Source organism: Arvicola amphibius, chromosome 6 (assembly GCF_903992535.2).
Source record: "Arvicola amphibius chromosome 6, mArvAmp1.2, whole genome shotgun sequence".
Lineage (NCBI taxonomy): Eukaryota > Metazoa > Chordata > Mammalia > Rodentia > Cricetidae > Arvicola > Arvicola amphibius.
The window spans coordinates 1043625-1070162 of record NC_052052.2 but is presented as its reverse complement, the minus strand read 5'-3'; the positions used below and the strand labels follow the sequence as shown (position 1 = coordinate 1070162).

Genomic DNA, 26538 nt, shown 5'->3' with positions numbered 1-26538 from the left:
GAGTTGCATACTTGCAGGCAGTGGCCAAGTCCACTGCTCCCCTCACCAGGAGAGGACCCAGATAGGACCCTGTGAGGACCCCGGTTCCCCAGCAACCTAAGCACCCAGCCCTGACTTGGTCTAGAGGGGGAAAACTGACGGCACAAGGCAATGTGGGGACAATCAAGAAGCACCTGGCTGGCTGTTTACTGCCTTGTGTTTTATTTGAACACAATCCTGCCCATTTTCTTCCTTCCTTCTTCCCTCCCTCCCTCCTTCCTTCTTGGTGGTGGGGAGGGGCTTAAAGTAGCCCAGGAAGGTCTTGAACTTTTGATCTGCTTCTGCCTCCAGACTGCTGGGATTACAAGTACGCACACCACCATGCCCCGCTGTGCCATTTCTTAACATTTGTCTGTGGCTTTTGTGCCAGAATAAACAGCCACAATGAAGATTATATGGCTGAGAAAGTGAAATCAGTCATGAGCCACAGCTGTCACCAAGTGATGTCACAGCCTAGCCTGTATAAGCTACGATAGTCAGGAACACACTTGTCTAACGACAAGTTCTCCAGATCACATCGCTGCTGTCAAGACACTGTGCTATGCTGATTAGTCATTTGAAAAAGGCTGCTAACTCTTGGTATAAATAGGAACAATGATACAAAAGTTTTGAGGGCCCACACTCTATGGAGAACCCATTTGTTCCCAAAACTATGAGGTAAATTCTGCCATTTTCCTAATTATATGGAGACACAGGCACCAAAGGTTACACAGTCCTAATATCAGACAGTCTATTCACGGGGACCTCATTTCAAGGTCCCGCCTCTGTTCCCAACAGATGAGCCATGCAGACGACAGAGCAACGGCAAGGGGAGAGGGACGTGGAGAGTCAGCCTAGAATCCAGCCGGTGTCTCAGAGAACAGGGGAGAAGGACGTGGAGAGTCAGCCTAGAATCCAGCCAGTGTCTCAGAGAACAGGGGAGAGGGACGTGGAGAGTCAGCCTAGAATCCAGCCGGTGTCGCAGAGAACAAGAGGCCAGACTCTACGAGAACAGAGATGAGGCTCAAACTCCTGCCACAAAGACATAACCCCCGAGCAGTGCACACTGGGAAGGAGGCATCAGACAAAGCTCTGTGTTCCAAGAAAGATGTGGACGGACAAGGAAACCTGAAACAGCTGGTCCAACAAGAGGATTTTTATCTTGTGCAAAGAAACCTACCGGGGTGAGGAGGGAGCAAACTGACTTAGACGTCTACGGGGACAGATGCAGGCAGAGCGTGCTGTGAACTGTGACTCAGAGGGGCTGGTATCCTCAACACCACAGGATACAAGACACACACTCTTCCCAGGGTCAGAAACTGAGGGACAGGAGAAAGCAACCAAATGGCTGGGGAGAAAGCTGCCATTTAGAAACCCCAAAACAGTAACCGGGGCAAAGGCACTGAGGAAAATTCCCACAGTATCTACCACGAGGTAATCCTGAGTCTGTGGTTTAGAGTGTTCACCTGTCATGTACGAGACTCTGGCCTCTCAACCCAGTACCAAAAAGGGATGGGGGAAGGGTCGGCTTAGTGATTATGAGTATATACTGCTTGTGCACAGGACCCAAGTTCAGTTCCCAGCACCCACACCAGGTGGCTCACAAATATCTATAACTCCAGCTCTGCAGAATCTGCTGCTCCCTGCTGGCCTCTGAGGGTACCTGTACGTGTACACTCACACAAATCTTTTTTTTAAATATTTATTTATTAAATATACAATATTCTGTCTGTGTGTCTGCCTGCAGACCAGAAGAGGGCATCAGATCTCATTTCAGATAGTTGTGAGTCACCATGTGGTTGTGGGAATTTAACTCAGGACCTTTGGAAGAGCAGGCAATGCTCTTAACCGCTGAGCCATCTCTCCAGCCCTCACACAAATCTTTTTTTTTTTTTTTTTTTTTTTGGTTTTTTGAGACAGGGTTTCTCTGTAGTTTTGGAGCCTGTCCTAGAACTAGCTCTTTTAGACCAGGCTGGCCTTGAACTCACAGAGATCCGTCTGCCTCTGCCTCCCAAGTGCTGGGATTAAAGGCGTGCACCACCACTGCCCGGCATCCTCACACCAATCTTAAAAGCAGTTGTAGCTGATAATTGCCATTATTTAAGATTTTCTACAGAATAAAATAAAAAAATAAAAAAATCCAATAAACATTGCCTAAGAAAACTATAGACAAACTAAACATCACTATAGATAGCAATGAAAAAATCCTTAACAACAGCAAAGTTTGAAAACACAATGTCAGACTAGCACCAGACATGGCTATCACTAAGCACCCAGGGACAGCCTAGCATCAGGACATGGTTATCCATGTGTGGTGTGTTTATACATGTGTATACATGCTTGCATATGGGTGGACACGTGTGTTTAGAGGTCTTAGATTGGTGTTGGAAGTCTTCCTCTATTCCTCTTCCACCTTACTCACTAAGGTAAGGTCTCTCAATCAAACCCAGATTTCACTGATTGACGCTGCTCCTGTTGCTAGCCAGCTAGCTTCGGCCAAGGTTTGAACTGGAAATTGCAGGTGAACGGCCCCAGTCACCCAGCAGGGGTTTGCGATGTTACGCTGTCGGCATCAAGGCTGATGTGGCTCCCACGCTCAGCTCCACGGCTGCCACTCAACACTCGTTCTTTCCATTCTGGGCTCCGGTGTGACGAGTGACGACAGCGAGCGCACAGGAGCCTGACAGAGCCTGAGTCACCTGCCCTCCCTCCCTCCCACGGCCTCTGAGTGATGCTTGCCCAGTTCACACCAGTGTGGGCCCTGTCCCTCCAACTTGCAGGAGGAACTGGTTCTGAGGGCTGGACCTGGTACGCCCTGCCCGCTGTCACATCCTGGTTCTTATCACAACGACCTCATGTGCTCTATCTCCCACACCCAGTGGGCTCTCCTCTCTGCATCCAGTCCAGCCTTGCCCTGGGATCACTGGGCTGCTTTGCTTACTCCTGAGGAGCTAGGTAGGCTCGAGTCGGGCACTTCCTCCCTCTCCACTGAGGCACGGGGTAGGGCCAGGGTCTCTCTCAGGTCACCCGAGGCCCTGTGGCTGCTCAGTCCCAATATGTCACCTAGCCGAGCTTTTCCTCCTTCCCAGTCATACCTGTGGACCCACAGGTACCTTCTTCACCACTATGTCCTAGTCTGGATGCCAATCTCTGGGCCCCCGCCTCCTGATACATCTATGATCTATTCCAGGGGGATTACTTCCTGTTCTCCTAAGAGAAGAATCTCTCTCGCGCTTTCACACCGTGGCCGATTTTATCATTCTCCGTAAATACACACAGAGGATCAAGTGGCATTTAATACCCTGAAGCCACTTTAGGCAGAACGAGTTTCCTCGAGTATCGAAGACAAGATACCTTTGGGGGCTTCTCTAAGAACAAACAGTGAGCAGGTCTGTCCTTCCTTTAAAGTGAGAGCAGGGCCTCGGCAAGAGGCTTGCAGAGCAAGCCTGCTGACCTGAGCTTGAACCCCACAACCCACATAAAAAGGTAAACGGAAAGAAACAACTCTCTAGAATTGTCCTCTGACTTCCAGACAGGCTGGCACACCCCTCTGCCCACACACAATAGTAATAAAAAACTCCACAGCAGGCCAAGGAACTTTTTCTTTCTTTTTCCTCTGCACATGTTAAACCTACGCTCAGCCGGGCGGTGGTGGCACACGCCTTTAATCCCAGCACTCGGGAGGCAGAGGTAGGTGGATCTCTGTGAGTTTGAGGACAGCTTGATCTACAGAGCAAGTTCCAGGACAGGTAGGATCCTTACAGAGAGAAACCCTGCCTTGAAAAACAAAACCACAAAACAAACACACACACAAAAAACCCCCTATTCTCTGTCTCGAGCAAGTCTGAAGCCAGCAACAGCTCCAGTGGCAGCCTGCATCCCTGTCCCCAGGACACACTTAAACTGAGGGCACACACCAAAGGGTTTAAAAGGAGGCTTTTTCGGTTGCCATTTTTCCTGGAACAGTGCCAGCTGAAAGAATTTCCCTGTTTTTAAGAGGTTTTGTGGCAAAATTTTAATTCTGGCTACTGTTGGAAAAAACCATGGAGCCACGGGGTTCCTCACACACAGATGCTTAGTGTTACAAATGCTCCATCCTTGTATCCCGCGTTACACACATCCTAGAAGAGGAGCTGGCCTATGAGAGCAGGGGTTCCGCAAGGCCCACCAGAGTAGGGACCACTAGATTTGGGAAGGGAAGAAAGAAATCCTTATCCCTCCATCCCCCAAGCCTGAAGAGGCCTCTTTATAATCATCAGGCACATGTGGAAACCGTTGTCTTTTATTTACTAGATTTCCACTCACGGCTGCCAGCGAGTGCTCGCGTGCATCCTGTCTGGAGTTTCATTGGTTTCCTGTTGTGTGTGATCTGCCGGGATGCAGAACACACCGACATTCATCCAGCCCCTAGCAACAGGCTCGGCGAGACCTCAGGCTGAGTTTCTGGGAGACGTCTTTATAAACCCTGTGGTCACAAAGTAGGTGAGGCAGGGCAAGGAGGCATCAGGTGTATCCCGTACCCGATTGCAGGCACCAGATTTTCTGTCCCTGGAAGCTCTGCCTCACCTGTGGTCAGTATCTCTGACTGAGGGAGAAGCTGGCTTCCCTTTCCTTAGGGCTGGCTCACAATGCTGCCACTGGCTTGTGCAAAAGACACAGCACCAACCGGGAGAAGGGCTCCCCACATCAGGTACCTTCCAGAACCTTCCAGCTTCGTTCCCAGAGGAAACACATGAAGTGTTTGCACATGCAGGTCAGGAACCAAGAACCAGGAAGGGTGGGCTTTGGCCTTGACTGACTGCTGTCAGCAAATCTTCAGGGCAGGCCCAAGAGACAATAAGACATCTTAGGGGACCGGGCACTGTGTGGCTGGTGCTGCCTCTGATGCCTGTTTCTAGAGTTTTGTGGCCTGTGACAGAGACCACTCTGTGAGAGCCATGGACAGCAACATGAAAGAAGCGTCTCCTAGACCTGCAAGTTAGGTCTGTTGAGTGAAGGAGCATTGTCAACTCTGCTCTGAACCGTCGTGAATCCACTGACATTCTAGCTGCCATTATGCCAGGGCTGGCGGCAACATCTTGCTGGTTCCCTTACAAGTCGTGAAATCTTGGTTTTGTTTGTTTTTTGAGACAGTGTCTTTCTGTTTAACAGCCCTGGATGTCCTGGAACTCGCTCTGTAGACCAGGCTGGCCTTGAACTCACAGAGATCCGCCTGCCTCTGCCTCCTGAGTGCTGGAATTAAAGGCGTGCGCCACCACACCCGGCAACAAGTCATGAAATTTATAAGTGCACATTTTATGTTTGTACAGGAAACATGATTTTTACCTTAAGTCTTCCCTGCTCGGACCATCACGGTTTACTGACAGGTACCCAAACGCTGGAGGTATAAAAACACATAGCAAGCCCTTCTCTGAGGGAGTTCACAGCAAGGGAGACATACATACATATACATCCGCTGAAGGTCAAAGCAGATGAACCCAAAGGAAAACACCACAGGAGAGATGCAAACCCTAAACAACCCAGGCCAGATGCTTCCAGGGTCAGTGAGAGAGCCACTACAAAGAAACACGGGCAATGAAACTTGACAGTAGTGCACAGGCATTACTCCCGGGTCCCGGGTCCACGCCTGGCCGCTGTGGGTGCTGACGCTGCTGCATGGTCACTGTCCTGGCATCACTTTCTGCACTGAGGTGACCTGGGTGGACCTGCTGGGACTCCTGAGCCCTGCAAATGCTGACTAGACCATACCAGTTCTTTGCGGTCTCACCCCTTGGGAGCTCCAAGGCTGGGCTGGGCTGCCTTCCCTCAGGCTTGTTCCTACTCACAAGAGACGTGGTCAGGGCCAGGGCAGTGTGGAGACAGGGCCATCGGGGTGCACAAAGGGGACCATTGACTGCTGAGCCTTTTTGGTGGCTCTGGCTCGGGGGCGGGGATGGAACAGGGAAAAAGGGCTCTATGAGGCAAGGCAGGGGGATGACTATGGAGTGCGGAGATGGGCCCTGGGCACAATGTCCTTTCTCCCAGGCACAGGAAACCTGGATTTCCTCCCAGTGGTAACTATGAAGTAATCAGAGCTGTCCTGGTCAGGAGAAAGATCTCAGACTAGAGTTTCTTACGCTTGGCTTATGGAAGTAACAGTGTGGGGAGCCCAGGGACCGGGCATCCTGAGGCAGCTGTGGCCAGGCTTCAAGCAGGAGAAAGGAGAGAATCTCAGACACATTCAGGAGTGAGAAGCAGGGAGGGGGTAACAACAGAATTCCCAACAGGTGACAGGAATGCCACCAGTCACAATGGACATAACTTATACCCAACTGGTTTGGGAAAAGGCCAGTTCAGTTCAGGGCTTCTCAGATAGAAGCACACCAAAGGCCAAACCTGGGGAACTTGAACTACAAATTGGTCCCTACAAAATGTGCCCTATGGCTGGGCAGTGGTGGTGCACGCCTTTAATCCTAGCACTCGGGAGGCAGAGGCAGGCAGGTCTCTGTGAGTATGAGACCAGACTGGTCTACAGAGAGAGTTCTAGGATAGGCTCCAAAGCTACAGAGAAACCCTGTCTCAAAAAACAAAAACACACAGACAAAAAGCGCCCTATGTAGGCAGCATGGCTCATTGTGCCAACTGCACACAGCGAGGGCTTCAGCTTATGATTTTATATTAACTGTGCTGACCTAGCTAAGAAGTATCTGCGAGTATATTTCTTAGTATGTCTCTAAGGCCACACATGAAAACACAGAACAAACAAAGCAGAGGTCCTTCCCAGAGTCGGGGAGATGGGAATCAGTGAACACCCATCCACAGGGCTGATGGGCTGGGCAGTCCGTCCTTGCCCTCCACAGCTGGCTTTCCTGGTCTCCAGCTCACGGTCCATGGAGAAGAACAGCTTGCTGAATACTTCTAGATCAGGACTTTTGGCCTTAATAACCAGTCTGATAAAACAATGAGAGGGTTCACTGCCAGAGGGCTAGGGGCAATGTTCCGAAATTTCTGTCTAGCTTCTTCTGGAATTTGCCTCAAGCACCATTTTCCCTTTGCCCAGTTGGTTTTTAGATCGTATTTTATTATTTAACTCAGGCTGGCCTCAAACTCATAATCCTCCTGCCTCTGTTTTCTGAGTGTCACATCTGGCTCAGCTTTGCCAGTTTTTATCCTTTCGGTTCAATAATTCCTTGCCTTGAGCAGGGGATGCAAAGCCCCCACGAGTCCTGCTAATGACAGACCGAGTGGGGGATGCTTGCAGGGACATGGTGGATAAACACGTTAGTCCAAGTCAAGTAGTCCCCGGATGCACAGTGTACTGCTGTGCTATTAGGTCATGGGAGTTCAAACGTTTTTAAAGCAGTAGAATTTCAGCATATATCGTAAAGCTTAGAAGTGACGCCTTTAGTGCTAATTAATGTATGTCTCTGCTCAGCAAGCAACAGCACAGGATATCCATGATTGCTCCGGCACCCCTCGTCTGACCTACGACATGCACTTGGTAGGGTGCCTTCGAGAAGGTCCCACGAATGGTGTCACATACACTCGGAGGCGTGAAGTCTACTGAATATAACACCAAGTAATGGGAACCACAAAATAAATATGATGACCTAAAAACAACCCACGCTCGCGGTCGGAGGAGGCCCGTGGGGGACACCTGGGACTGCGGTTCAGCGTGGCTTCTGGGGGGTCCGTATCAGAAGGCAGCAGAGCCTAGGGAAACCCGCTCCTCCTTACCGGCTTGTTGTCTGGAAACAGGAGTGTAAGCCAACCAGGAAGGGGTTGCTGGATGCCTGCTCGAACACGTGCTTCTCTGTCTGTACCCAGTCGATATCCTGAAACAGAGACCAGGCAGTGCCAATGAGGCTCCCGAGCGCCACGCAGGGTGCCCTGGAGAAGGCAGGGGCGAGACGGGAAAGGCTTTCTTCTCTGAGGTCGAGAAGACAGTTTGCAGATGCAAAGGGAACATCTATCAAGAAGCACATCACAAGCAGGTGTGGTGGCTCACACCTGTGGTCCCAGCACTGAGGCAGGTAAGGCAGGAAGACTATTGGCAAGTTCAATACCAGCTTGGGTTATACAGTAAATTCCTAGGCAGCCTGCAGTCTGAGAGAGAATGATCCTGTGTCAAACAAGCAAAACGGAACAAAAAAATACCAAACTATCACCCCATCACTACCATTATCCACCCCGTAAGCCTCATCCTGACACCATCGTCCCTTAGGGTCATCGCTACATCCATCCCCACCATCAACATCTCCAGCATCACCTCCATCAGCCTCCCCCTCCCAAGATGCTTGCTGGGGTTGGCTCTCCATACCCTGGCTTGTGTTACCCATCAAAGTTCTTGAAAGGTTGTATAGAAATCAATTAGGACACACTGAAGGATGGAAGGTTTCCTAAGGCCTAGAGTCACTGAGTCTGCAGACAAGCCGGTTATGTCTGGAGCTCAGCTGCTGCCACCGGGCCATCTCCCCCAGGTCTGTACAGCAGCTCAGTCTGAGACTACAGCTTGGCTCCACCACAGCCCCAGGGAACAGAGCGAGGTGAGGCTCCCAACCCCCATCTTGATGTGCAGAAAAGTGAGAAGGTAGAGACACGTTCAAATAGTGCTGTCTTCGCTGGAAGGTTTTTGGAAAAGAATATAAGCACCCAATTAGTGGACACCCAATTAGTGGGCTGGAGACAGCCATGGTATGCCCTCTGTCGCTCCTGATCCCTAGAAGCTAAAGCATGAATATTGAAAACCTGGAGACAGACAGATACTGGTGTTCAAGCTGAAGATAAGAAGAGAAAAGCAGCCAGGTCACTAGAGAGTGTCTCAGTCTGCAGTCTGGTGGATAGCCTTTGTTGGGCTGAGTCTTGGTAGCGGTGAGAACTCTCTAGTGGTTGGCTGCTTTGCTTTTCTGATCCTCAGCTTGAACCCCAACATCTCTGGGTTTTTATTATTAATGTTACACCTGGTGGAACAGCTTCGGCCTTTCTCCATGCAGAGGACACCCAGGCATACTTCGTCCCGACTCTAGACCTGCTCACCCAGCAGCTACCCGACTGACTGCCACAGGCAGCTCACCCAGATTCCTGGATGGAAACCCGGCAGGTTGGCTGTCTTCCACCTCTCCCAAGCCTGGGCCACCCCGCCCCAGAAGCACCACTATAGGCTCTAATGAACACCTGGCACCATGCGGGGCTGACGCTGCAGCACAAAAAGACGGGGCCTGACAGCAACTCGGCAGGGAACAAGCTGGAAGGGCACCAGGAGAATCAATGCCGATAGGAGATGATTTCACTTGAAACCAGCCAAGCCTTGGCAAACCAGCACTGTATAACAATGCCTGGGGCCGGGCGGGACAAAGCTGGTGAGTTCCCCTGGAGAGAAGCAGAGGAGCCTCAGCCCTGCGCAAGCAGAGACCAGGTTCAAGGACGCGAGGAGCCACTGGGTGTTTGTCAGTGGGGGATGTGAGGGAGCTCAGGCCTTGTTCAGATCCCAGACAAAGCAACCTGGGAAAGGCAAAAGGCAGACACCTGGGAAGCAGTGGCTACGGTGCAGCCAGGGTCCAAGGTGACTCGGAGAAAGAGAACCAGTTTCAGCTCAGGAGGGAGAGGTGACACCCGGTGGTGAGGACAGGCTTAAGTCATGGGGACACCCACTCAGCAGGTCAGCATCCAGGGACACAGGACCAGCCTGACATATGTGCTTTTATGTTGTAGCACATAAAAATAATAAAAACCCAGAGACAGATATTGGGGTTCAACCTGAAGTTCAGAAATGCAAAGCAGCCAGGCCATTAGAGACCTTTTACCTCTCTGACATCTTCAGACTAAAAGAGAGCGAGTTCCTGTCGTATCCCACCTTACACTCTTCTCTAGTGCGGGGATTAAAGGTGTGCACCACCACTGCCTGGCCTGTATGGTTGACCAGTGTGGCTGTTTTACGCTCTGATCTTCAGGCAAGCTTCATGTAGTAAAATACAAATGAAATATCACTACGGGCTGTGCACTGTACAAATGCACCCTACACGTGAAGGTCCCAAACCAACCTCAGCCCCAACTCCTGACGGCCGGGGTGGGGGTGGAGAGCCTTTCTATGACCCGACAAACACGACACCGCTTAGTGTGGCAGCAGCCAACGGGCAGCGTCAGTGCTACCACATACTGGCCTTCCTCTGCCCCCGAGAGACACAACAGGCATTCAGGATAACAGCACAACAGCAAACGGACCTGAAGCAACAAGCATGCGGAAAAAGTGTCAGCCCCGGATCAGAGAAGCCGCAAGTCAAGGCCACAGTGCATACTCACACATACTGGGAGGGAAGGGCACACAGAGGGTACTCACATCTGTACTGGGAGGGAAGGGCACACAGTGGGCACTCACATCTGTACTGGGAGGGAAGGGCACACAGTGGGTACTCACACGCACTGGGAGGGAAGGGCACACAGTGGGTACTCACATCTGTACTGGGAGGGAAAGGCACACAGTGGGCACTCACATCTGTACTGGGAGGGAAGGGCACACAGTGGGTACTCACACACGCACTGGGAGGGAAAGGCACACAGTGGGTACTCACATCTGTACTGGGAGGGAAAGGCACACAGTGGGTACTCACATAGGTACTGGGAGGGAAGGGCACACAGTGGGTACTCACACACGCACTGGGAGGGAAGGGCACACAGTGGGTACTCACACACGCACTGGGAGGGAAGGGCGCACAGTGGGTACTCACACACGCACTGGGAGGGAAGGGCGCACAGTGAGTACTCACACACGCACTGGGAGGGAAACAACAAAGCCAGAAAATAAGTGTTGGTGAAGATGGAAGATGGAGCCCTGTGTCCTACTGGCAGGAACATAAAATGATGCGACCATGGTGGACACAGTTTGGGAATTTCTCCAGAAACTGCACCCAAAATTACCACATGACCTATTAGTACTACCTCTAAAAATACACAGAAAAGAGCTGGGCAGAGGTGGCACACGTCTTTAATCCCAGCCCTCGGGAGGCAGAGGCAGGTAGACCTCTGTGTGTTCGAGGCCAGCCTGGTCTACAGAGTGAGTTCCAGGACAGCCAGGACTACACAGAGAAACCCTGTCTCGAAAAACCAAAAGAAGAAAGAAAGAAAAAAAAAAAGAGATAAAGACATAGAGAAAAATGGGAAGCGGGCTAGACAAACTCTCGCATGTGAAAGTTTGTTGTCCCCACAGTCCACAGATGTGCACACCCCGAATGCTACGCGGCTCTTTGGCGGGCCACGCACTCACCTCGTCGTCGTGGACAAGTTCCTTCTTCACCACCTTCATGGCATAGATCTGGTCGTTCTTCTTCAGCCGCACCAGGAGGACCTTGGCATAGCTCCCACGCCCGATGACTCTGATGAGGTCGAAGTCCTGCAGCCCCAGCCCCTGAGAGATTTTGATCCCATCTACCCCGTCGATGACAGGCTTAAGGTCCTAGGGAGACCAGAGAGGGCAGGGGGCACCGTTGGCCAGAATCCAAGAACTGTTCACCCTCACACGGAAGGCAACAAGGCCTATTCTTCAGTGTGGAGCCAGGCCTCATGTTCTAGCACCCGGTCCAATCTAAGTCTGGTTAGAATAACTATGAGCCAAGACCGTGGGCTTCTAAAAGAAAGAACTAGAAACGTAGTTGTGCCTCCATGAGGGGTCTGGGGGATGCGGGGGCTGTTTACTGGGTGAGGCTGTTTAGGCTGTGAACCTGGGCATGTTCTGTAAGAGTAGGAAGTTCAGTGACCTGCTCCATGAGGGTGGAAGAGTGGGGACTTGCTTCAGGAGCGTAAGGGAAGCAGCGTGTGCTCTGTGAGGCTGGGGAGGGTGGAGAGAGCAGAGCCCATGGCCCCACTTGGTTCAGGGAGTGAGGGTAGATAGGGTGGGGCCTGCTCTGTGAGGTGATCAGCAAAGGCCATGAGCACAGCGTGTTCTTCTGCTCCCTCAAACAGATTCATCACCAGAGCTGCAGGTATGAGGCTGGACAGAGACAGATGGAGCCCATGGGTCAGATTCCGGGAAAAGGTCCGACTGAGGGAGCAGCTGAGGGCTTGCCAGACCAGGAAGGACAAAGGAAGCAACAAAGAAGGGAGGCTTAGGAGCAGACAAAAGTGTGGCAAATTCACGACTGTCATCAGGCCATTGGTCTCATCGGAGCCCAGCTCAGGAACTTCCTAATATCCTATCCCTCGGCCATACTGAAATCCATGTAACTGCCCCAGAAGCAAACAGGCTTCCTGAAAAGACCCCGGCAACACTAATTTTATTCACTTACCTCAGAATCGTCTTTGATATTGTCATGTTTCCGAGATGAAGAAATATAAGCAACTAGGAAAGAAAAGGAAGGAAAGAAGGGTATTAAAAGGGTCACAGGAACACAAGGACCCAGCAGACCCTCACCCCAGTGCAGGGAGCTGGGGCCTCTGACAGGAAGGCAGCGCTCAGGGGCCAATCAGTCACACCAGACCCCAGGCTGGTTTTGAACTCATGAAAACATCCACTTGCCTCTGCCTCCCAAGTGCTTGGACTAAAGGCGCGTGTCACCGAACCTGACTTTTAATGTTCCTCCCTTGAACTGTCCTCAAACACAACATCTGTGTATGACACAGCAGCTACGTGTCATACGGAGCCACCTCCGCGGAGGTCAGCTCTGTGTGGTTCCCGGTGCATGGGAGGTGCCTGGCCTGGGGTCACATATCAAGTGTTGTGCAGAGCAACTGGAATCGGCACAGAGGAAGAAGCCCTCAGCCTCAGGTTCCCAGCGATGAGGGGATTACTGCCCGGCAGCCACCAGGGAAGGCCAGCAGCCCCACCCATCTTCCTGGGGACAGCGGGGGGGCTCCCCAGCCCAGCTCACCCACACTGACTCTCGGAGAGAGTCAGTGTGGGTCCTGCCCAGGTGGGGAAAGGGGCACCTACTTCCATCGGTTTCCTCTGAAGGAAGGCCTACACCGTCGTTCTTGCCATCTACTGGAGGCTCTTGGGAAGGCATGACAGAATCCTGCAAGAAAACGGCTGTGTTGGAGGGATGGGGCAGGAGTTACAACCCCGCTTTGATGTCACGACTACAAACGGCACCGTGCGTGTGCGCGCATGCGTGTGTGCGTGCGTGTGCGTGTGTAGATGTGCTGCTGGACAGAGCACAGAACAGACAATGACTGCCACCTGTGAATCTACAGGGTGGCAGTCGAGGTGGTCACTCAGTCAGGCTCTTAGGGTATTATCGCCTTCTCAGCAGGTGTTAGAAGGGATGCTTTTCAGCACGCTTGGCAAGGGGGTACCCTTGTTTACACTGTGGACATCGTGCTGGCAGCCCTGGGAACCTGCTTAGCTGAAGTCATATCAGAGACAGCTTATAGTGATGGCCCCTAGGGTCCAAGTGCTGACCTCCCTGAGCTCTGATAGGTCATATTTCTGGGCTCATTTCATCAATGAAATGTGGGCCTGTAGGGTCAAAGGTCACATGTGCCATCAGGGTTTAGAGCAGACGCGGTAGAAAGGAGCTTTGGGGAGAACGATGTTGTGGGAGACTCATGCCCCAGTCTGGATCCTGTTCTTACTTCGATACATGGAATACAGATAAGCCACCTCGGGGGCATCTTTCTTCCTCACTCTGGCAAGATGAAGATGAGCCCTCCGCAGGCCCCGACTCACCATATGCCTCCTGCAGGTCAGCGGGACAAGGACGTGGCAGCGTTTATGGACCAGCAGCTTGCAGTTGATGCACCTGTAGCCCTGCCTCGCGAGACCCCATATCCTTTCGCTGCACCGGCCACAGTAAGCTCCCTGCGGATGGGAACGGCAGCCATCAGGCCCGGCCGGCCCTCCCGGGAGCCCAGCCGGCCACACAGAAAACTCAGGCAGACAAAACCTTCGCTGGGAAGCTACCACATGAGAAGGGTCAGATGCCTCCTTTCGGAATGCAGGCCCGTCCTAGCCCAGCAGTTCCCTGAAGGCCAGAGGTAGTAAGACCAGGCTGTGGTGCCTGCCATGGTCAGGAGGAGCACAGTGGAAGCCCCTGATGACTCTCTTTCAAACCGACCGTCACCACCCCAAAGGGCACCGCTGACATTGGGACTCGGGAGAACTGTGAAGGGCTGCAGCAAGCAAATCCTTTATTATTCACGATTTCAATGAATCTGAAAGCAGTGACCGTTGGCTCCTCTGGTGGGACTTCCATGACTTTTGTAATTTTATAAACTCTGTGCGAGAAGAACCGTGTTCAGAATCTGGCCACACTCTGGCAATAGGACATACCTCTGGCATCTATTCGTGGCATCTGTATCTACAAATAGAAATGTGGGTCCCCTGCTGTCCCAGAAATAACAGCTCCCTTGGGTGCTTTGACTTTCTTTTAACCCTTTGGAGACAGGGTCTCACGTAGCCCAGGCTGGCCTCTCACTTGCTATGTTACCAAGAACGACTGTGACAACCCGCCTCCCGGCAGCGCGTGGCGTCTGTACTGGTGTCCACCTCTAATGCTCTCTGCCTTCTTCCTCGGAGGCAGGGTCTCTTCCTGAACCTGGGGCTCATTTTGGGGGAACCCAGTGACCCTTCTGTCTTTGTCTCACTCAGGGCCTGCACAACCATGCCTACCTAGCTTGTTAGGCAGGTACTGGGATCTGGACTCAGCTTCTGGGGGTTGTGCAGCAAACCCTTGCAGCTGCCGAGCCATCTCTCTAGCCCAGCCTAAACTTCTGCTTTTCCTGCCTCCATTTCCTGAGTGCTGGGATCACAGGCATGCACAACAATGCCCGGTCTGTCATGTCCTGCTGGGGTGGGACTCACGGCCTTGTGCATGCTGGGCAAACATTCTACCAACTGAGCTATGTTCCCAGCCTCTGATCATTCTGAGAAAAGGTCTTGACGTGTAGCCCAGCCTGGTCTCGGCCTCCCCAGTTCTGTGATTATAGATCTGCCTCACCGTATTTGGACAAGAGCTACTCTGACCAGGGTCAGCACAGGTAACTGCTGACCAAGGGCAATGCCAACATGGACTGGACTGAGACCTCATGTATGTTTCTCAGGGGAGCCACCAAAACTGTACCAATGGCTTTTTTTCTTATTTTATTTTCTTCTTAGTTTTATTTTAATTTTTTTCTCCTGAGACAGGGTACCTCTATGTAGCCTTCTTGGCTTGGAACTTGCTACCCTGAACAGGCTGATCCCGAGTCACAGTGAGCCGCTAGTCTCGGTGTCTACAGTGCTGGGATTAAAGGTACCACCACACCTTGCAAGTGGTTCTCTATTAAAAGAAAGCTATACTTAAATCATCAACGTTTCTGAAAACGTGCCATTGAAACAATACAGCAAACCCAAAGCCCCAGGCTTCTATTCTCAGAAACTCACAGGGGAAATGGATTAATGGGATAAAAACATTTTAAAGTCTGTCTCACATACTGCCAATTTGTTCCTTGTTCTTAATTTTCAATTATGTATTTTAATTTTTCACAGATATCAAGTGCTCGTTTTTGCATTGGGCCAGGCCGCGCCTTCCAGCTTGGTTTCCGCTGGCTCCTGACCAGAAGGACCAGTCTCCTACGAGGTTTTTTACTTTGCTGATTGTGAGCCCAGATGTCCAATTTACTATCTGTGGGAATCCTTTCACACTTCCTTCAAGAGGGACGGTGCTTGCTTCTGCCAGCCGCCTGGGGATGCTGCTGGACTAGACCCTCTTAGGGGGCATAAATCTGGCTGTCAGGATGCGTGAGGTCCGGTGTGAGGCTTCAAATTCTCAGAGAGAGAATTCCTGTTCCTCTGGGTTACTCGACCTGGGAAGGGTAGGATTCATGGGGGGACCCAAATCCGTTTCTCTCAGGGCCTTGATTCCAAGTTCCTAGCGAAAGGGCGTGCACACCACAGCAGAAGGTGAACGCTAGCTCATGACCACCACTCCCCCCTTTTCGGTATATGAAATTTTACTGGAACATAGCTGCACCTACGGACACACGTACTATCTGCGGCCCATGAGCCACAGTGGCAGCACTGAATGCTGCAGTAGAGGTGTGTGTCTTTAAAAACGGAAAATATACACTCTGGTCTCTTACAGGAAACATTTGCTAACCATTTTAGTTTCTTCAGACAAAAGATCTTAGAAGAAACCTTTGATGGTCCTACCTGTGGCATGTCCTAAACCTGTCTCTCTGCCCACTCCGAGAAGCTTCTTTTCTTGAGATCCCGGTGACAGAAGACAAAGTATATCATCTCCCCAGCCTGCCCTGTAGCACGAGGACCCATGTGTGCCTCACAGGGCCACGTGGCCATCACAAGGAAGGAACCAGCAACGGCCGGGGTTTACGCCCTGAGTGTGCAAGAACAGCGTGGACTGACTGCAGGGGGTGGGTCCTCTCGGACAGAAGCAGGGCAGAAACCATTCTAGAAGGCAGAGTCCATGTCTGCACCCCACTGTGGGGCTATCCAGACCCCACTGCAGCTCACACAGTGAACCCTAAGCAATGATTTCATTCAGTTCCCTTGACACTGTCTGAGAAAGATGTCTGCCTTTAAAAAAATGTTTGTAAGGGTCAAGCTGTCTGCATTTATAAGCAATTACGCTCGTCAGACACCCACAGCTCTGCTCTGTCCTGGCATTTATCAAAGGCTGACTTGAAGAAGGTGGGGAGGATGGCACAGAGGTTAAGAGCACTGGTTGCTCTTGTTACAATTCCAGTTCCAGAGGATCCGACTCCCCCTTCTGGCTTCTGTTGATACTACATGCCCAGGCCGCATACAGGAAGGCAAAACACCCGTATGCATAAAATTAAAAATAAGTATCTCAAAGAAAGAAAGGAAAAGAAAATGGGGTAGCTTGCAGGAAGTCCAAAATGGCAACCATTTGTGTTCCTTTGATCTTTTATCCCTTGAGGTTTTATTTGTAACACGCATTTTTCCCCTAGGACCAGGGAGATAGCTCAGTTTGTAAAGCACTTGCCTTGCAAACACAAAGCTTGATCTCAATCACCTATGTGGGGAAAAAAAATCCCAGCATTGTGGAGGTGGAGGCCGGCAGGGTCCTGGGATTGGTGGCTAGCTCGGCTAGCCTACCTTATGAATATTAGCCAGTGAGAGTCCCTATCCCAGTAGATGGGCACCTGAAAAATGACATCCAAAGTTGCCCTCCGGCATGAGCGCGCACATGCACACACACGCGCACACAAACACACACACAAACACACGTGCACACACGCACACACACATGCACACACACACACGCACGCGCACACACACAAACACACGTGCACACACGCACACACACGCACATGCACAAACACACACACACACGTGCACACACGCACACACACATGCACGCACACACACACAAACACACACACATGCACGCACACACACACACGCACACACACACGCACACACACACACACACACACACACACACACACACACGCAGACAGATTTTCCTATGCGGTTTCTGCATTTGGTTTGTTTAGAAACCAAGGAAATCTGAATTGTCTACTGTGGCTAAGTCTAAAATCCCCTTTGGTCCCCAGTGCCTGCTTTTTCCCTGGAGACTACGTCACTTCTGGTTTTTATCATTTTCTTAACCTCGCTCTCTCTGCAACTGGTGGGCAAGAGAGCTCGGATCTTCCATTTCCTTAACCAACATTCTCCACGTAAGGGGCAGGAGAGTACTTCTCCCATTACGTAAATGCTAGGCCTCGGGTCCACAAGGCGGGCCCTGCCCTCTCTGTCAGATGGCCGAGATGTCACCTCTAGATCCTCCTTTCGAGTCTCACAGAGGGAGACGGCTTAGTCGGCAGGTAAAGAGCTGGCGATATAAGCGTGAGGGTCTGAGTTTGAGCCCCCCAGCACCCACATAAGAAAGGTAGGTATAGTGCATGCCTATAATCCAAGCACCGGGAACAGAGACAGGAGGGTCCTCGGGGTTCACTGTCCAGGCGCTCCGGGGAATTGAGTTCCAGGCACAACAAGAGACCCTGTCTCGAGGATTAAAGTGGAGAATGACAAAGGGATAACTTGACGCCAACTTGAGGCCTCCACCCAAACCTGTGTATATGTGTATGCATATCTGTCTGTACACGGACACACACGTGACCACACACACTGTGGGAAGAGGCTCCTGGTGCTGCCAGAGTCCTGGCCTGTGTGCCCGGTGGATGGGCGAGTGTATGGGCTTTGTCCTGGCCACGGGTCGTCCGTCAGCGAGGGAAACACGCACAAGTGACAACAGCACTTTCTGATCCTCTACAGTACCCTGGGAGGAGGTGGCTGCCTGAGACTCCTGCTCTGGCTCGTGATAGGTTCACAGGAGAGAGGGCACCTGGCTGTCCAGATGGCCAGTTGCTTGTTTCACAGACAAATGCTGGGGCTGGCACTGGGTGCTCCAAGGCCAGATGTCTCCGGTTCTCCATATTCCCAGAAGACAACGTCTACCTCAGCTATCTGGTTGGCTTACTGTAAAATCCCATGAACATATCCTGCCGGGCAGCATCGTTCCAGCCCCTGCTGTCCTCTGAGCACCTGGGCTAGCATGCTAATACTTGACATTTGGCACCCTTTACCTCTGTCCTGATGACACCAGACCTCTCCGAGGTGAGCGGCCGTCTGTGGCCTCTCTACTGCCCATGCTGGCTCCCAGAACTCTGCTCATTCTCAGCAAATACAGCCCAGTTTTTTGTTCCCCACTGTGCGTCCACCCAGCTGCCCAACCCCAGTCTCCCTAAGTGGTAACCTTCTTCCAATAGTCAGTCACAGTAAAGAGCAAGGCAGTGTGTTCAGTATGCGCCTACTATGTGTCAGGCTTGGGGAGTACCAGGAGCATCTTAATGGGATAGCAGAGACGCAGGGCCATTGGAATCGTCCCCAGCCTAGGTCTCAGTGTACCCTGATACTATTTGGGTTCTACTGTGCCTGCTATATCCTGGATTCCCAGCATCTTCTCCAGGCTGACTTCCCAGTCACCTCCTCCAGGAAGTCTCTAGGATCTCTGGGCAGTACCTGGCTGTCTTCCGAGGCACTGGCCCACATCTCTCCCCAGCCCAGCGCTGTCTGCAGTCCGGCTCGTTGCTTCTCAGCCTTCTGGCCGAGATCAGGTACACACACACACACACACACACACACACACACACACTCCCGAGCGGTTGTTCAGGAGCATTTCCTCTGCCCCACTACCACTCCAGCCTCATTAGCCGCCAGGGGAGGGGGAGGGAGGGCAGCCCCAGCTTCTTGAGGCATGATGGGCGCAAGAGGTGCAGCCCACACTCCCAGGATCACCCAGGAATACATCTATAGCGACCGGGTGCCTTGAGAAGAGACCGGAGAGGCAGGAGCGTCAGTGGCTGCCCTGAAGATGCAGTGGCCTCCAGGTGGCTCTCACACCATGACAAATATCAACTGGACCTGTGCTCTTTCCTCATCCCTCCCACCGGCGTTCATACATCACAGGCAGGGAAACAAGACAGAAGGGAGCTCTTGCCTAAGCAGCAGCAGGACTGGGGCTGACCCCACGGCTCACTATTAGGCCAGTGGCCACTCAAGGCTAAAGAGTCGTTCCAGCCTGGGGACAGAGTGTGGAAAAGTACAGGGCAGGCTGGGCAGTGGCACTTGAGCATAACGGCTCCGTGCTGTCCCCGTGTGTTCGCAGGACCCACACTCCTCTAAAGTGTGCTTGCTGGGCACAGCTGACAACAGGCACTGCCCTTGGTTGTGAAAGAGAGCCACCGCAGAGTCACCCAGTCCCTGCACACTGGAGAACAAAGAACCTCTGTGACGAAGAGACCCGAGGGACTGAGCCAAGTGTCACTTGGAAAGGACTGGCCACTAGAGTAACAGGAGACAAGAAGGTAGAGGCATCTGGGACTTTTGGGGTCCAAGGAGACCCTTACAGCCCTCCAGAAGCTTGTACATGTGTCCAAACAGGCAGGCGGGCCAGAGACAACGAGCAAAGACTATGTAATCAGGAGCAGAAAAGGATACCCAAGACACAGCCGCGTTCTCATGCAGCTGCTACCATTCAGCGGACTGGCTGGAGAGGACCTGGGCAGGCTCCGAGTAGCCCCGAGCACATCTCCACGGCCCCGCAATATTGGTTAGGCTGGTGGCTCAGGACTTTTTTTTTTTTTTTCCAGGGCATGGAGTTAGCCCAGCCCTGCACAGCAGGAGCAAGGACCCTTCCCCCTTTTTCTTCACTTGTACAAGCAATAAAAATGGCCCCTGCAAGGGAGTCGTCGGAGGGATACACTCACCCGGTTAAAGCGCTTGGCTTGGAAGAGGTGGCCGTTGGCGCGGTATAGTTTCCTCCATCTTCTGGCCCCACGGCGGTAGATGGATTCTAGAGAGGATGTAAAAACCGGGTAAGGAAGTAGCATTGTGATGCAGAAGCCCGGGCCCCAGAACCCAAGGTATAGATGGGGACGGGCCATTCCAGTCCGGGTTGGCTGGAGCTGTGGCTACAGTCCTGGCTGGGGGATGCCAGAACTAAAACGGCAGCTTTTTCGGGTAAAGGCTCCCTTTCACCTCTCCTCACATGATTCTCATGTTCTCAAAGCTGTGGCTGCTGGAGATGGCCGCTCAGGTGGGAGAGGCCCAGCACGGTAGTGGAGATACCCGGCATCCGGCAGGAACAGGCAGGATACGGCGGGCGGTCAGGATATCAGGTCCTCCGTCCTGGGCCACTCAGTTCCCTGACTGCTTATTCCCTGCTGGCTTTCCTTCACCCTCCTTCCCTCTGGGCAGCTTCTAAAAACCAGGCCCTTTTTTCCATACAGGGACAGGGTTCAAATGGACCATGATATTTACATATGACCATCCAAGGAGGGAAAGAGGACGCTAGGCTGGAGGCTATAGTCAGCATCATCTCGGTGACTCACGCAGGCCCAAGGTCCCTCTAACCCAGCAGACCTCGGGGCAGAGGGAGGTCCAGTTTTCTTGAGTATTTTACTTTGTGACATGCACTATTCACACACAGAACAGCTCTTTTTTAAAAAACGCCACTAAGGTTCCGACCAGAACCGTACACAGCCTGATGGTTTCCATTCCACGACCCCCAAGTGCCACAAGGCCAGCACACAGAGACAAAACCTCCAGAAACACAAGGTACAATGGAAAGCTTTGTGCTTTTATAAAATCCTGCAGCAAGAGCGACTTTCAGGAGCCGAGTCAGAGTGGAGAGTGTAACGGAATGTTTTTAAAACAAGCAAATTACCAGCTCGAGCTGGAAACGGCTGAAATCAGGTCACAGTGACTGCAAAAATATGCTTCTCTCCCTTTAAAGGGGAGATTCAGTGAGGAGCCGGAAGCCGCGGTTCCTCTGGGAGCTCAGGAGGAACGAAGGCTGGCCCACCACACCCAAGCGTAGCTCCCTCACAGGCCCGGCTCATGGCTCTGAGGCTCCCAGAGAGCAGCTTGAGAGGCACTTGATAAAAGCCAAGCACTGATGGGTGACCCCTGCAGGGCTCCAGCCCCAGAGGAGACCAGGATAGAGGCAGTGCCAGGCTCTGTCCCCTCCCACTTTACCCATCTGGGGGGCATCGGGTCCACGAAACGGACATTCTAGCAGGAGGGGCACAACCAGGGTCTGCCTGCCCCACAGTGACAGGGCATGGCCTGTCCCCCCTGACCCACCCACATTCCTAGGGAAACCTAGCCAAGGGAGCCCAGGTCCACGCTCCAAACAGCCCCGGGCCTTGCTATGCTCCTGTATGGCTCCCACCCATCTCATATCTGAAGGGAAGGGAAAGAGTACCAAGTGACAGAGGACAGAGACGTAAACTCAGGAGGCAACATGAGGACAACCTAGGACTTGTGGGCAGGGTCCTCTTGTCCTGTAGTTCCCGTTACAGCACTGGAAAGTGAAGGACCATTGAATACCACCCCAGACTACAGAGAAATGAAAGGAAATCTAAGGCACCCTAGCAGAGGCCGAGGCTGACCAGAGCCCCTCGACAGGACAAACTTAGCAGTGGGGCAGGAAGGAGGACACTGTATTAGCCCCAGGGTTGAGAGCACAGAAATGACAAATGTCTAGGATTGATGGCAGTGCCTTGTCACCGATAGCAGGAAAGCCCGGACTTTACTGCTGAGGGATGACGGAGTCCTGAGGACTAGCAAGGTGGTATTCGGATACAAGGCTGAGAAGGTGACTGATGTGAGACGAGGGCATGGGGGCGGGACCCCAGTTAGTGCCTCCCCAGAAGAGAGCAGTGCTAGTTCTCTGAAACATAAGGACACTCAAAAACCTGCTGTCCGAGATCCAGAAGCGGACTACCATGTGCCGGCTCCTGACCCCGGGCCCCCAGCTTACACCAGGGGAGGACAAAATCCTGCAGCTTATGTCCCTGACACAGGGCGGCGTCTCACCACAGCATCAGAGTGGACTAAGACTCTTGCCTTCCGCCACGCATACACCTGGCCTTTTAGAGAATAAAGGGGTGAGCGTGAAGAGCAGGATGACAAAGAGCTTACGGAAGAGGATGTGGGGAACACTCTGGACCTGCGGGGAGAGTCTGAAGATCCTAAGAGCAGGGAGCAGGGGGTGAGCACATGTGAACACGTTTACACACGTTTACAAGCGCAGGTCCAAGCAGAGATAGGGTCCCTGGGGCAAGTTGGCTACCTAGACTAGCTGGAAGGAGCAATTTATATATGATATATCATGATATATATATATATATATATTATATACATTATTTACTATAAATTAGAGAGTGAGCCAGATGACACAAAGCTCAGCCTCTATACATATGTACATATGTGAAGGTGTGTGTACTCCCACATTCATGTGTACTTCCACACATGCAAACACACACACACACACACACACCACAAACATAGGAGAAACAGAGAAATCCACAAAAGGTTCGCTCTATGTTTGAGGAATCAGACAAATTAATATCCACACAACTTGCCAGGGTATCAAGGAAGAAGGGCACCAAGGCCATCACTCAGGCTCCTGAGGTGCAGAAATTCCATCACTCCTTGATCAGCCTGTGGAGGGGTCCCAGAGTGGCCTCCCAAGCATCTGAGAATGCTTCAAGCCAGGTGTGGGATGGTGCACACCTATAATCCCGGTACTAAGGAGGCAGAGGCGAGAGAACGAAGGAGCAGACTCTTCAAAAAAAAAAAAAAAAAAAAAAACCAAACAAACAAAAACAACGATTTTCTTGGTTTCGTTTGTTCAAAATAGGGTTTCTCTTTGTAGCCCCCTGGCTGTCCTGAAACTCGCTCTGTAGACCAAGCTGGCCATGAACTCCCAAGTGCTGGGATTAGAGACGTGCACCACCACATCCTGGTAACAATAATGGAGCACTCAAGAGACAGAGGTAGGCAGATCTCTGTGAGTTCAAGACCAGCCTGGTCTATAGTGCAAGTTCTAGGACAGCCAAGGCTACACAGAGAAAACTGTCTCAAGGAAAGAAGAAAAGAAAAAAAGAAAGAAAATAGATTTATTTATTTAGTATGTGTATAGGAGCATGTGCACGCCACAGCACACGTGTAAGCTGGAGGACAACCTGAAGGAGCTGGTCCTCTTCTTTCACCACGTGGATTCTGGGGAATCAAACTCGGGTCTTTAGGCTTGGCGGCAAGTGCCTTTTCCTGCTGAGTCATCTTGCAGGCCCCTGATGTCATCCCCCCCCCCACTTTAATGTGTATGTTTATGTGCTTGAGAGGACACATGCGTACCACGTGCATGCAGGAGTCTACAGAAGCCATAGAAAGTATCGGATCCCCTGGAACTGGAGTTACAGATGGTTATTAGCTGCCCTGAGGGTGCAGGGAACCAAACCCAGTCCTCTGCAAGGGTAGTTAGAATGCTTAACTGCTGAGTCAGCGCTAGCCTACCACCGCACTTCTTCACTGTAAGGATCTGCTGTGGTTTGGGTTCGTCCCCAGAAGCTCAAGTGTTGGAATCTCCATGACCAGAGTCACAGGCTGATGGCATTTGGGGAGGCAGCTGGGGGTCAGGTGAGGTTAGGTGTAAGCGGGGCCATCTATACTAGGGTACTAGTAGCTTCACAGAGGGGAAGGACACAGGCTAGCAAGCTGCTCGGTCCCCCATGTGGCCCTCACCAGAGGCTGACACAGCTTTCTGATGACACCCTCTGAAACTTCTGAAACAAACCCTGTTCCCTGCAAACTACCCCGTATTAGGCACTCTGAGCTGCAACGCAAAAACGAAGCAAAACTTGTTGTGAATGGCAACTGTGCAGGTGGTCTTGGAAGCACTCCCTGCACCTGCAGGCCAGGCCAGTGTGCTTCAGGTCACTCAGGATTCTGTCAGGGTGAGTAGCCTCTGGGGGAGCCACAAGCACTTATAATGTTGGCTCCTTCACCTCAGAAAGAAAAGCTGAAATTGTGAGAGAAAAGAAGAGAGAAATGTGGGATTGAAATGGTAGGAAAACCACTGAGAGGCCATGGCTTTCTGTTGGGGGTCGACCAGAAGGCCCAAGATGACCGTGCCCTCTCCTGAGGAAATGGGTCAGTGCCGGGATATGTGCACATAGCTCAGTCCTCTTGGCGAGAGGGAAGCCTTGTTATTGTCGTTTTCTCAGGCTGAAAATGTTTTAAGGAGTTGCATATGAATGCCAACTGGACAAAAGGAAGACCTCTAGAGTTCCTGTGTCAGCTCTGTCAGATCGAATATTGTTCTGGATGTTACCATGAAGGTGTATAGGGATGAGGCTAACCCTCATTGACTCTGACCTTGAATATGGCCCTTCTTAATGGATGGGCCTCCTCTAGCCAATCAAAGCAACGAACGACTGCTATCCTTTAATAGATGTGGGCTCTGAGCTTGACGTGAAGCCTACATGGGCGGCTTTGGACCTCCTAGCCTCCATATTCCTGGGGGTCAAGCTCTTTCACTATATGCATCCTGTTGGGTGTCCCTAGAGTACCCTGACTTACAGAGGGCCCTCTTGGACAGCTACACACCTTGGAGTTCCACAGGAAAGTAATTCACATTTGTGGCAGTGGGTACCCCAGGTAAATCACAGGGGCACCCTGCTGGCCCATGCCTGGGTCACTGCTGGGAGAACACTGACCAGGTGAGAAAGAAAGAATCACAGCGACAGCCAGTGACCGTCATGTAAAAAATAAATACTTCAAATATTTTTTTTAGCATACTCTAAATCTTCTAAAAATTTATTTTATGTGTGTGTGTTTTGCCTGAATACACACACACACACACACACACACACACACACACACACACACGCATGTTTGATGCCCACGGAGACCTGGAGACTGAGTCGGACTCCCCTGGAGCCACAGTTGTGAGACAGATTGTGGGTTGTGGGTGCTGGGAACTGAACCGGTCCTCTGTATGAGCAGTAAGTGCCCTTAATTGCTGAGCCATTTTTCTAGCTCCTGGCATACCTTAAGGGGCAGGAAAGACAAGGGGATAATTCTTGTGCTGTGGTAGTTTGAATAAGAATGGCCCCCCAGAGGCTCACAGACTTGAATACTGAGTCCTCAGGGAGGGATACTATCTCAAAGGATGAGGAGGTGCTGCCTCACGGTGGTGGGCTCTGGGATTTCAAAGCCCAAGGCAGTCCCAGTGTCTCTCTCTGCCTGTTGCCAATGGATGAGATGGAGAACTCTCAGCTACTTCTCCAGCACCATGCCTGCCCATGTACCACTGTGCTGCCCCCAGTGATGATGACGCACTAAGCCTCTGAACTGTAAGCCAGCCCCTACGAAATGTTTTCTTGTGTGAGTTGTGGTCATGGTGTCTCTTCACAGCAACAGGACACTGGCTAAGAACACGTGCTGCCCCCTCATCAATGCAGACTAAGACTGGGGTCGGTATCTGGTCTCTCCAGCTGGTGCTAGTCAGGCCCCTTCACCTTCAGTGAGCAAAGCTACAGAGGATATCGTGTTTTGTGAGACTTTTTGACTGGGCTCTGTCACACTCACCCCCTTTTGCACGTCACCTCTGTCACAATCAGTGAAGCAAAAAGGATGTCCGCACTGTTCAGATTTTCTTAATTTCTCCAATGGCCTCTTTCCTCCCAGAGCCCCCCACCTCAAACTTACAGTATATGGTACAGTCCCCCATCTCCTTGGGCTCCTTGGGGCTGGGACTTATTTCAGAGTTCTTGCCCTTAATAGCCTTGCTGGTGCCGAGGATTCTGGCCAGGAACCTACAGAGCATTTCCTAGTAGTAACTGCCTATGGTTTCTTAGGGTAACAACTAGGGTTGTGACATCCTTGGTTTCTGAATCGACAACTGAGCCTTTCTGAGAATCCTAGCTCCCACAAGGACAACAACTAAAACCCAAACTTTCAAACTGTATGGATCTACTAAAAGATTTCCTAAGAGCAATGTAGCCCTGGACAAAGCCACACCGAGTCCCCTATGGTTTTCTGGGTCTGTGGGCTGGGACCCTGGAGGCCCTGGGGGAATCCAGCTGCCCCTGCCACACGCAGGCGAGTTGCACTTTCACAACCTGGTTTTGTCTGAGAAATGAAAACTCCACGCCTGACCTAAGCGAGGGTCACCATGATGCGCACAGGATACGAGCAAGTCACGCTCGCTGAAGAGGGAGGGGTGCTCTGGCGAA

General features: G+C 51.8%; 1 protein-coding gene across 1 annotated transcript in view; it reads right to left on the bottom strand.

Moving 5' to 3' along the window:
• The window catches only part of Prkcz (protein kinase C zeta), a 106182-nt gene that overhangs the window by 16045 nt on the left and 63599 nt on the right, over positions 1–26538 (bottom strand). The window contains exons 5-10 of the mRNA XM_038333393.2: positions 20221–20306; positions 13655–13786; positions 12920–13001; positions 12276–12328; positions 11258–11446; positions 7735–7832 (exon numbers count right to left, since the gene is read on the bottom strand). Of these exons, the coding sequence (XP_038189321.1) occupies positions 7735–7832; positions 11258–11446; positions 12276–12328; positions 12920–13001; positions 13655–13786; positions 20221–20306 (640 nt within the window). The remainder of the gene's footprint in view (positions 1–7734; positions 7833–11257; positions 11447–12275; positions 12329–12919; positions 13002–13654; positions 13787–20220; positions 20307–26538) is intronic.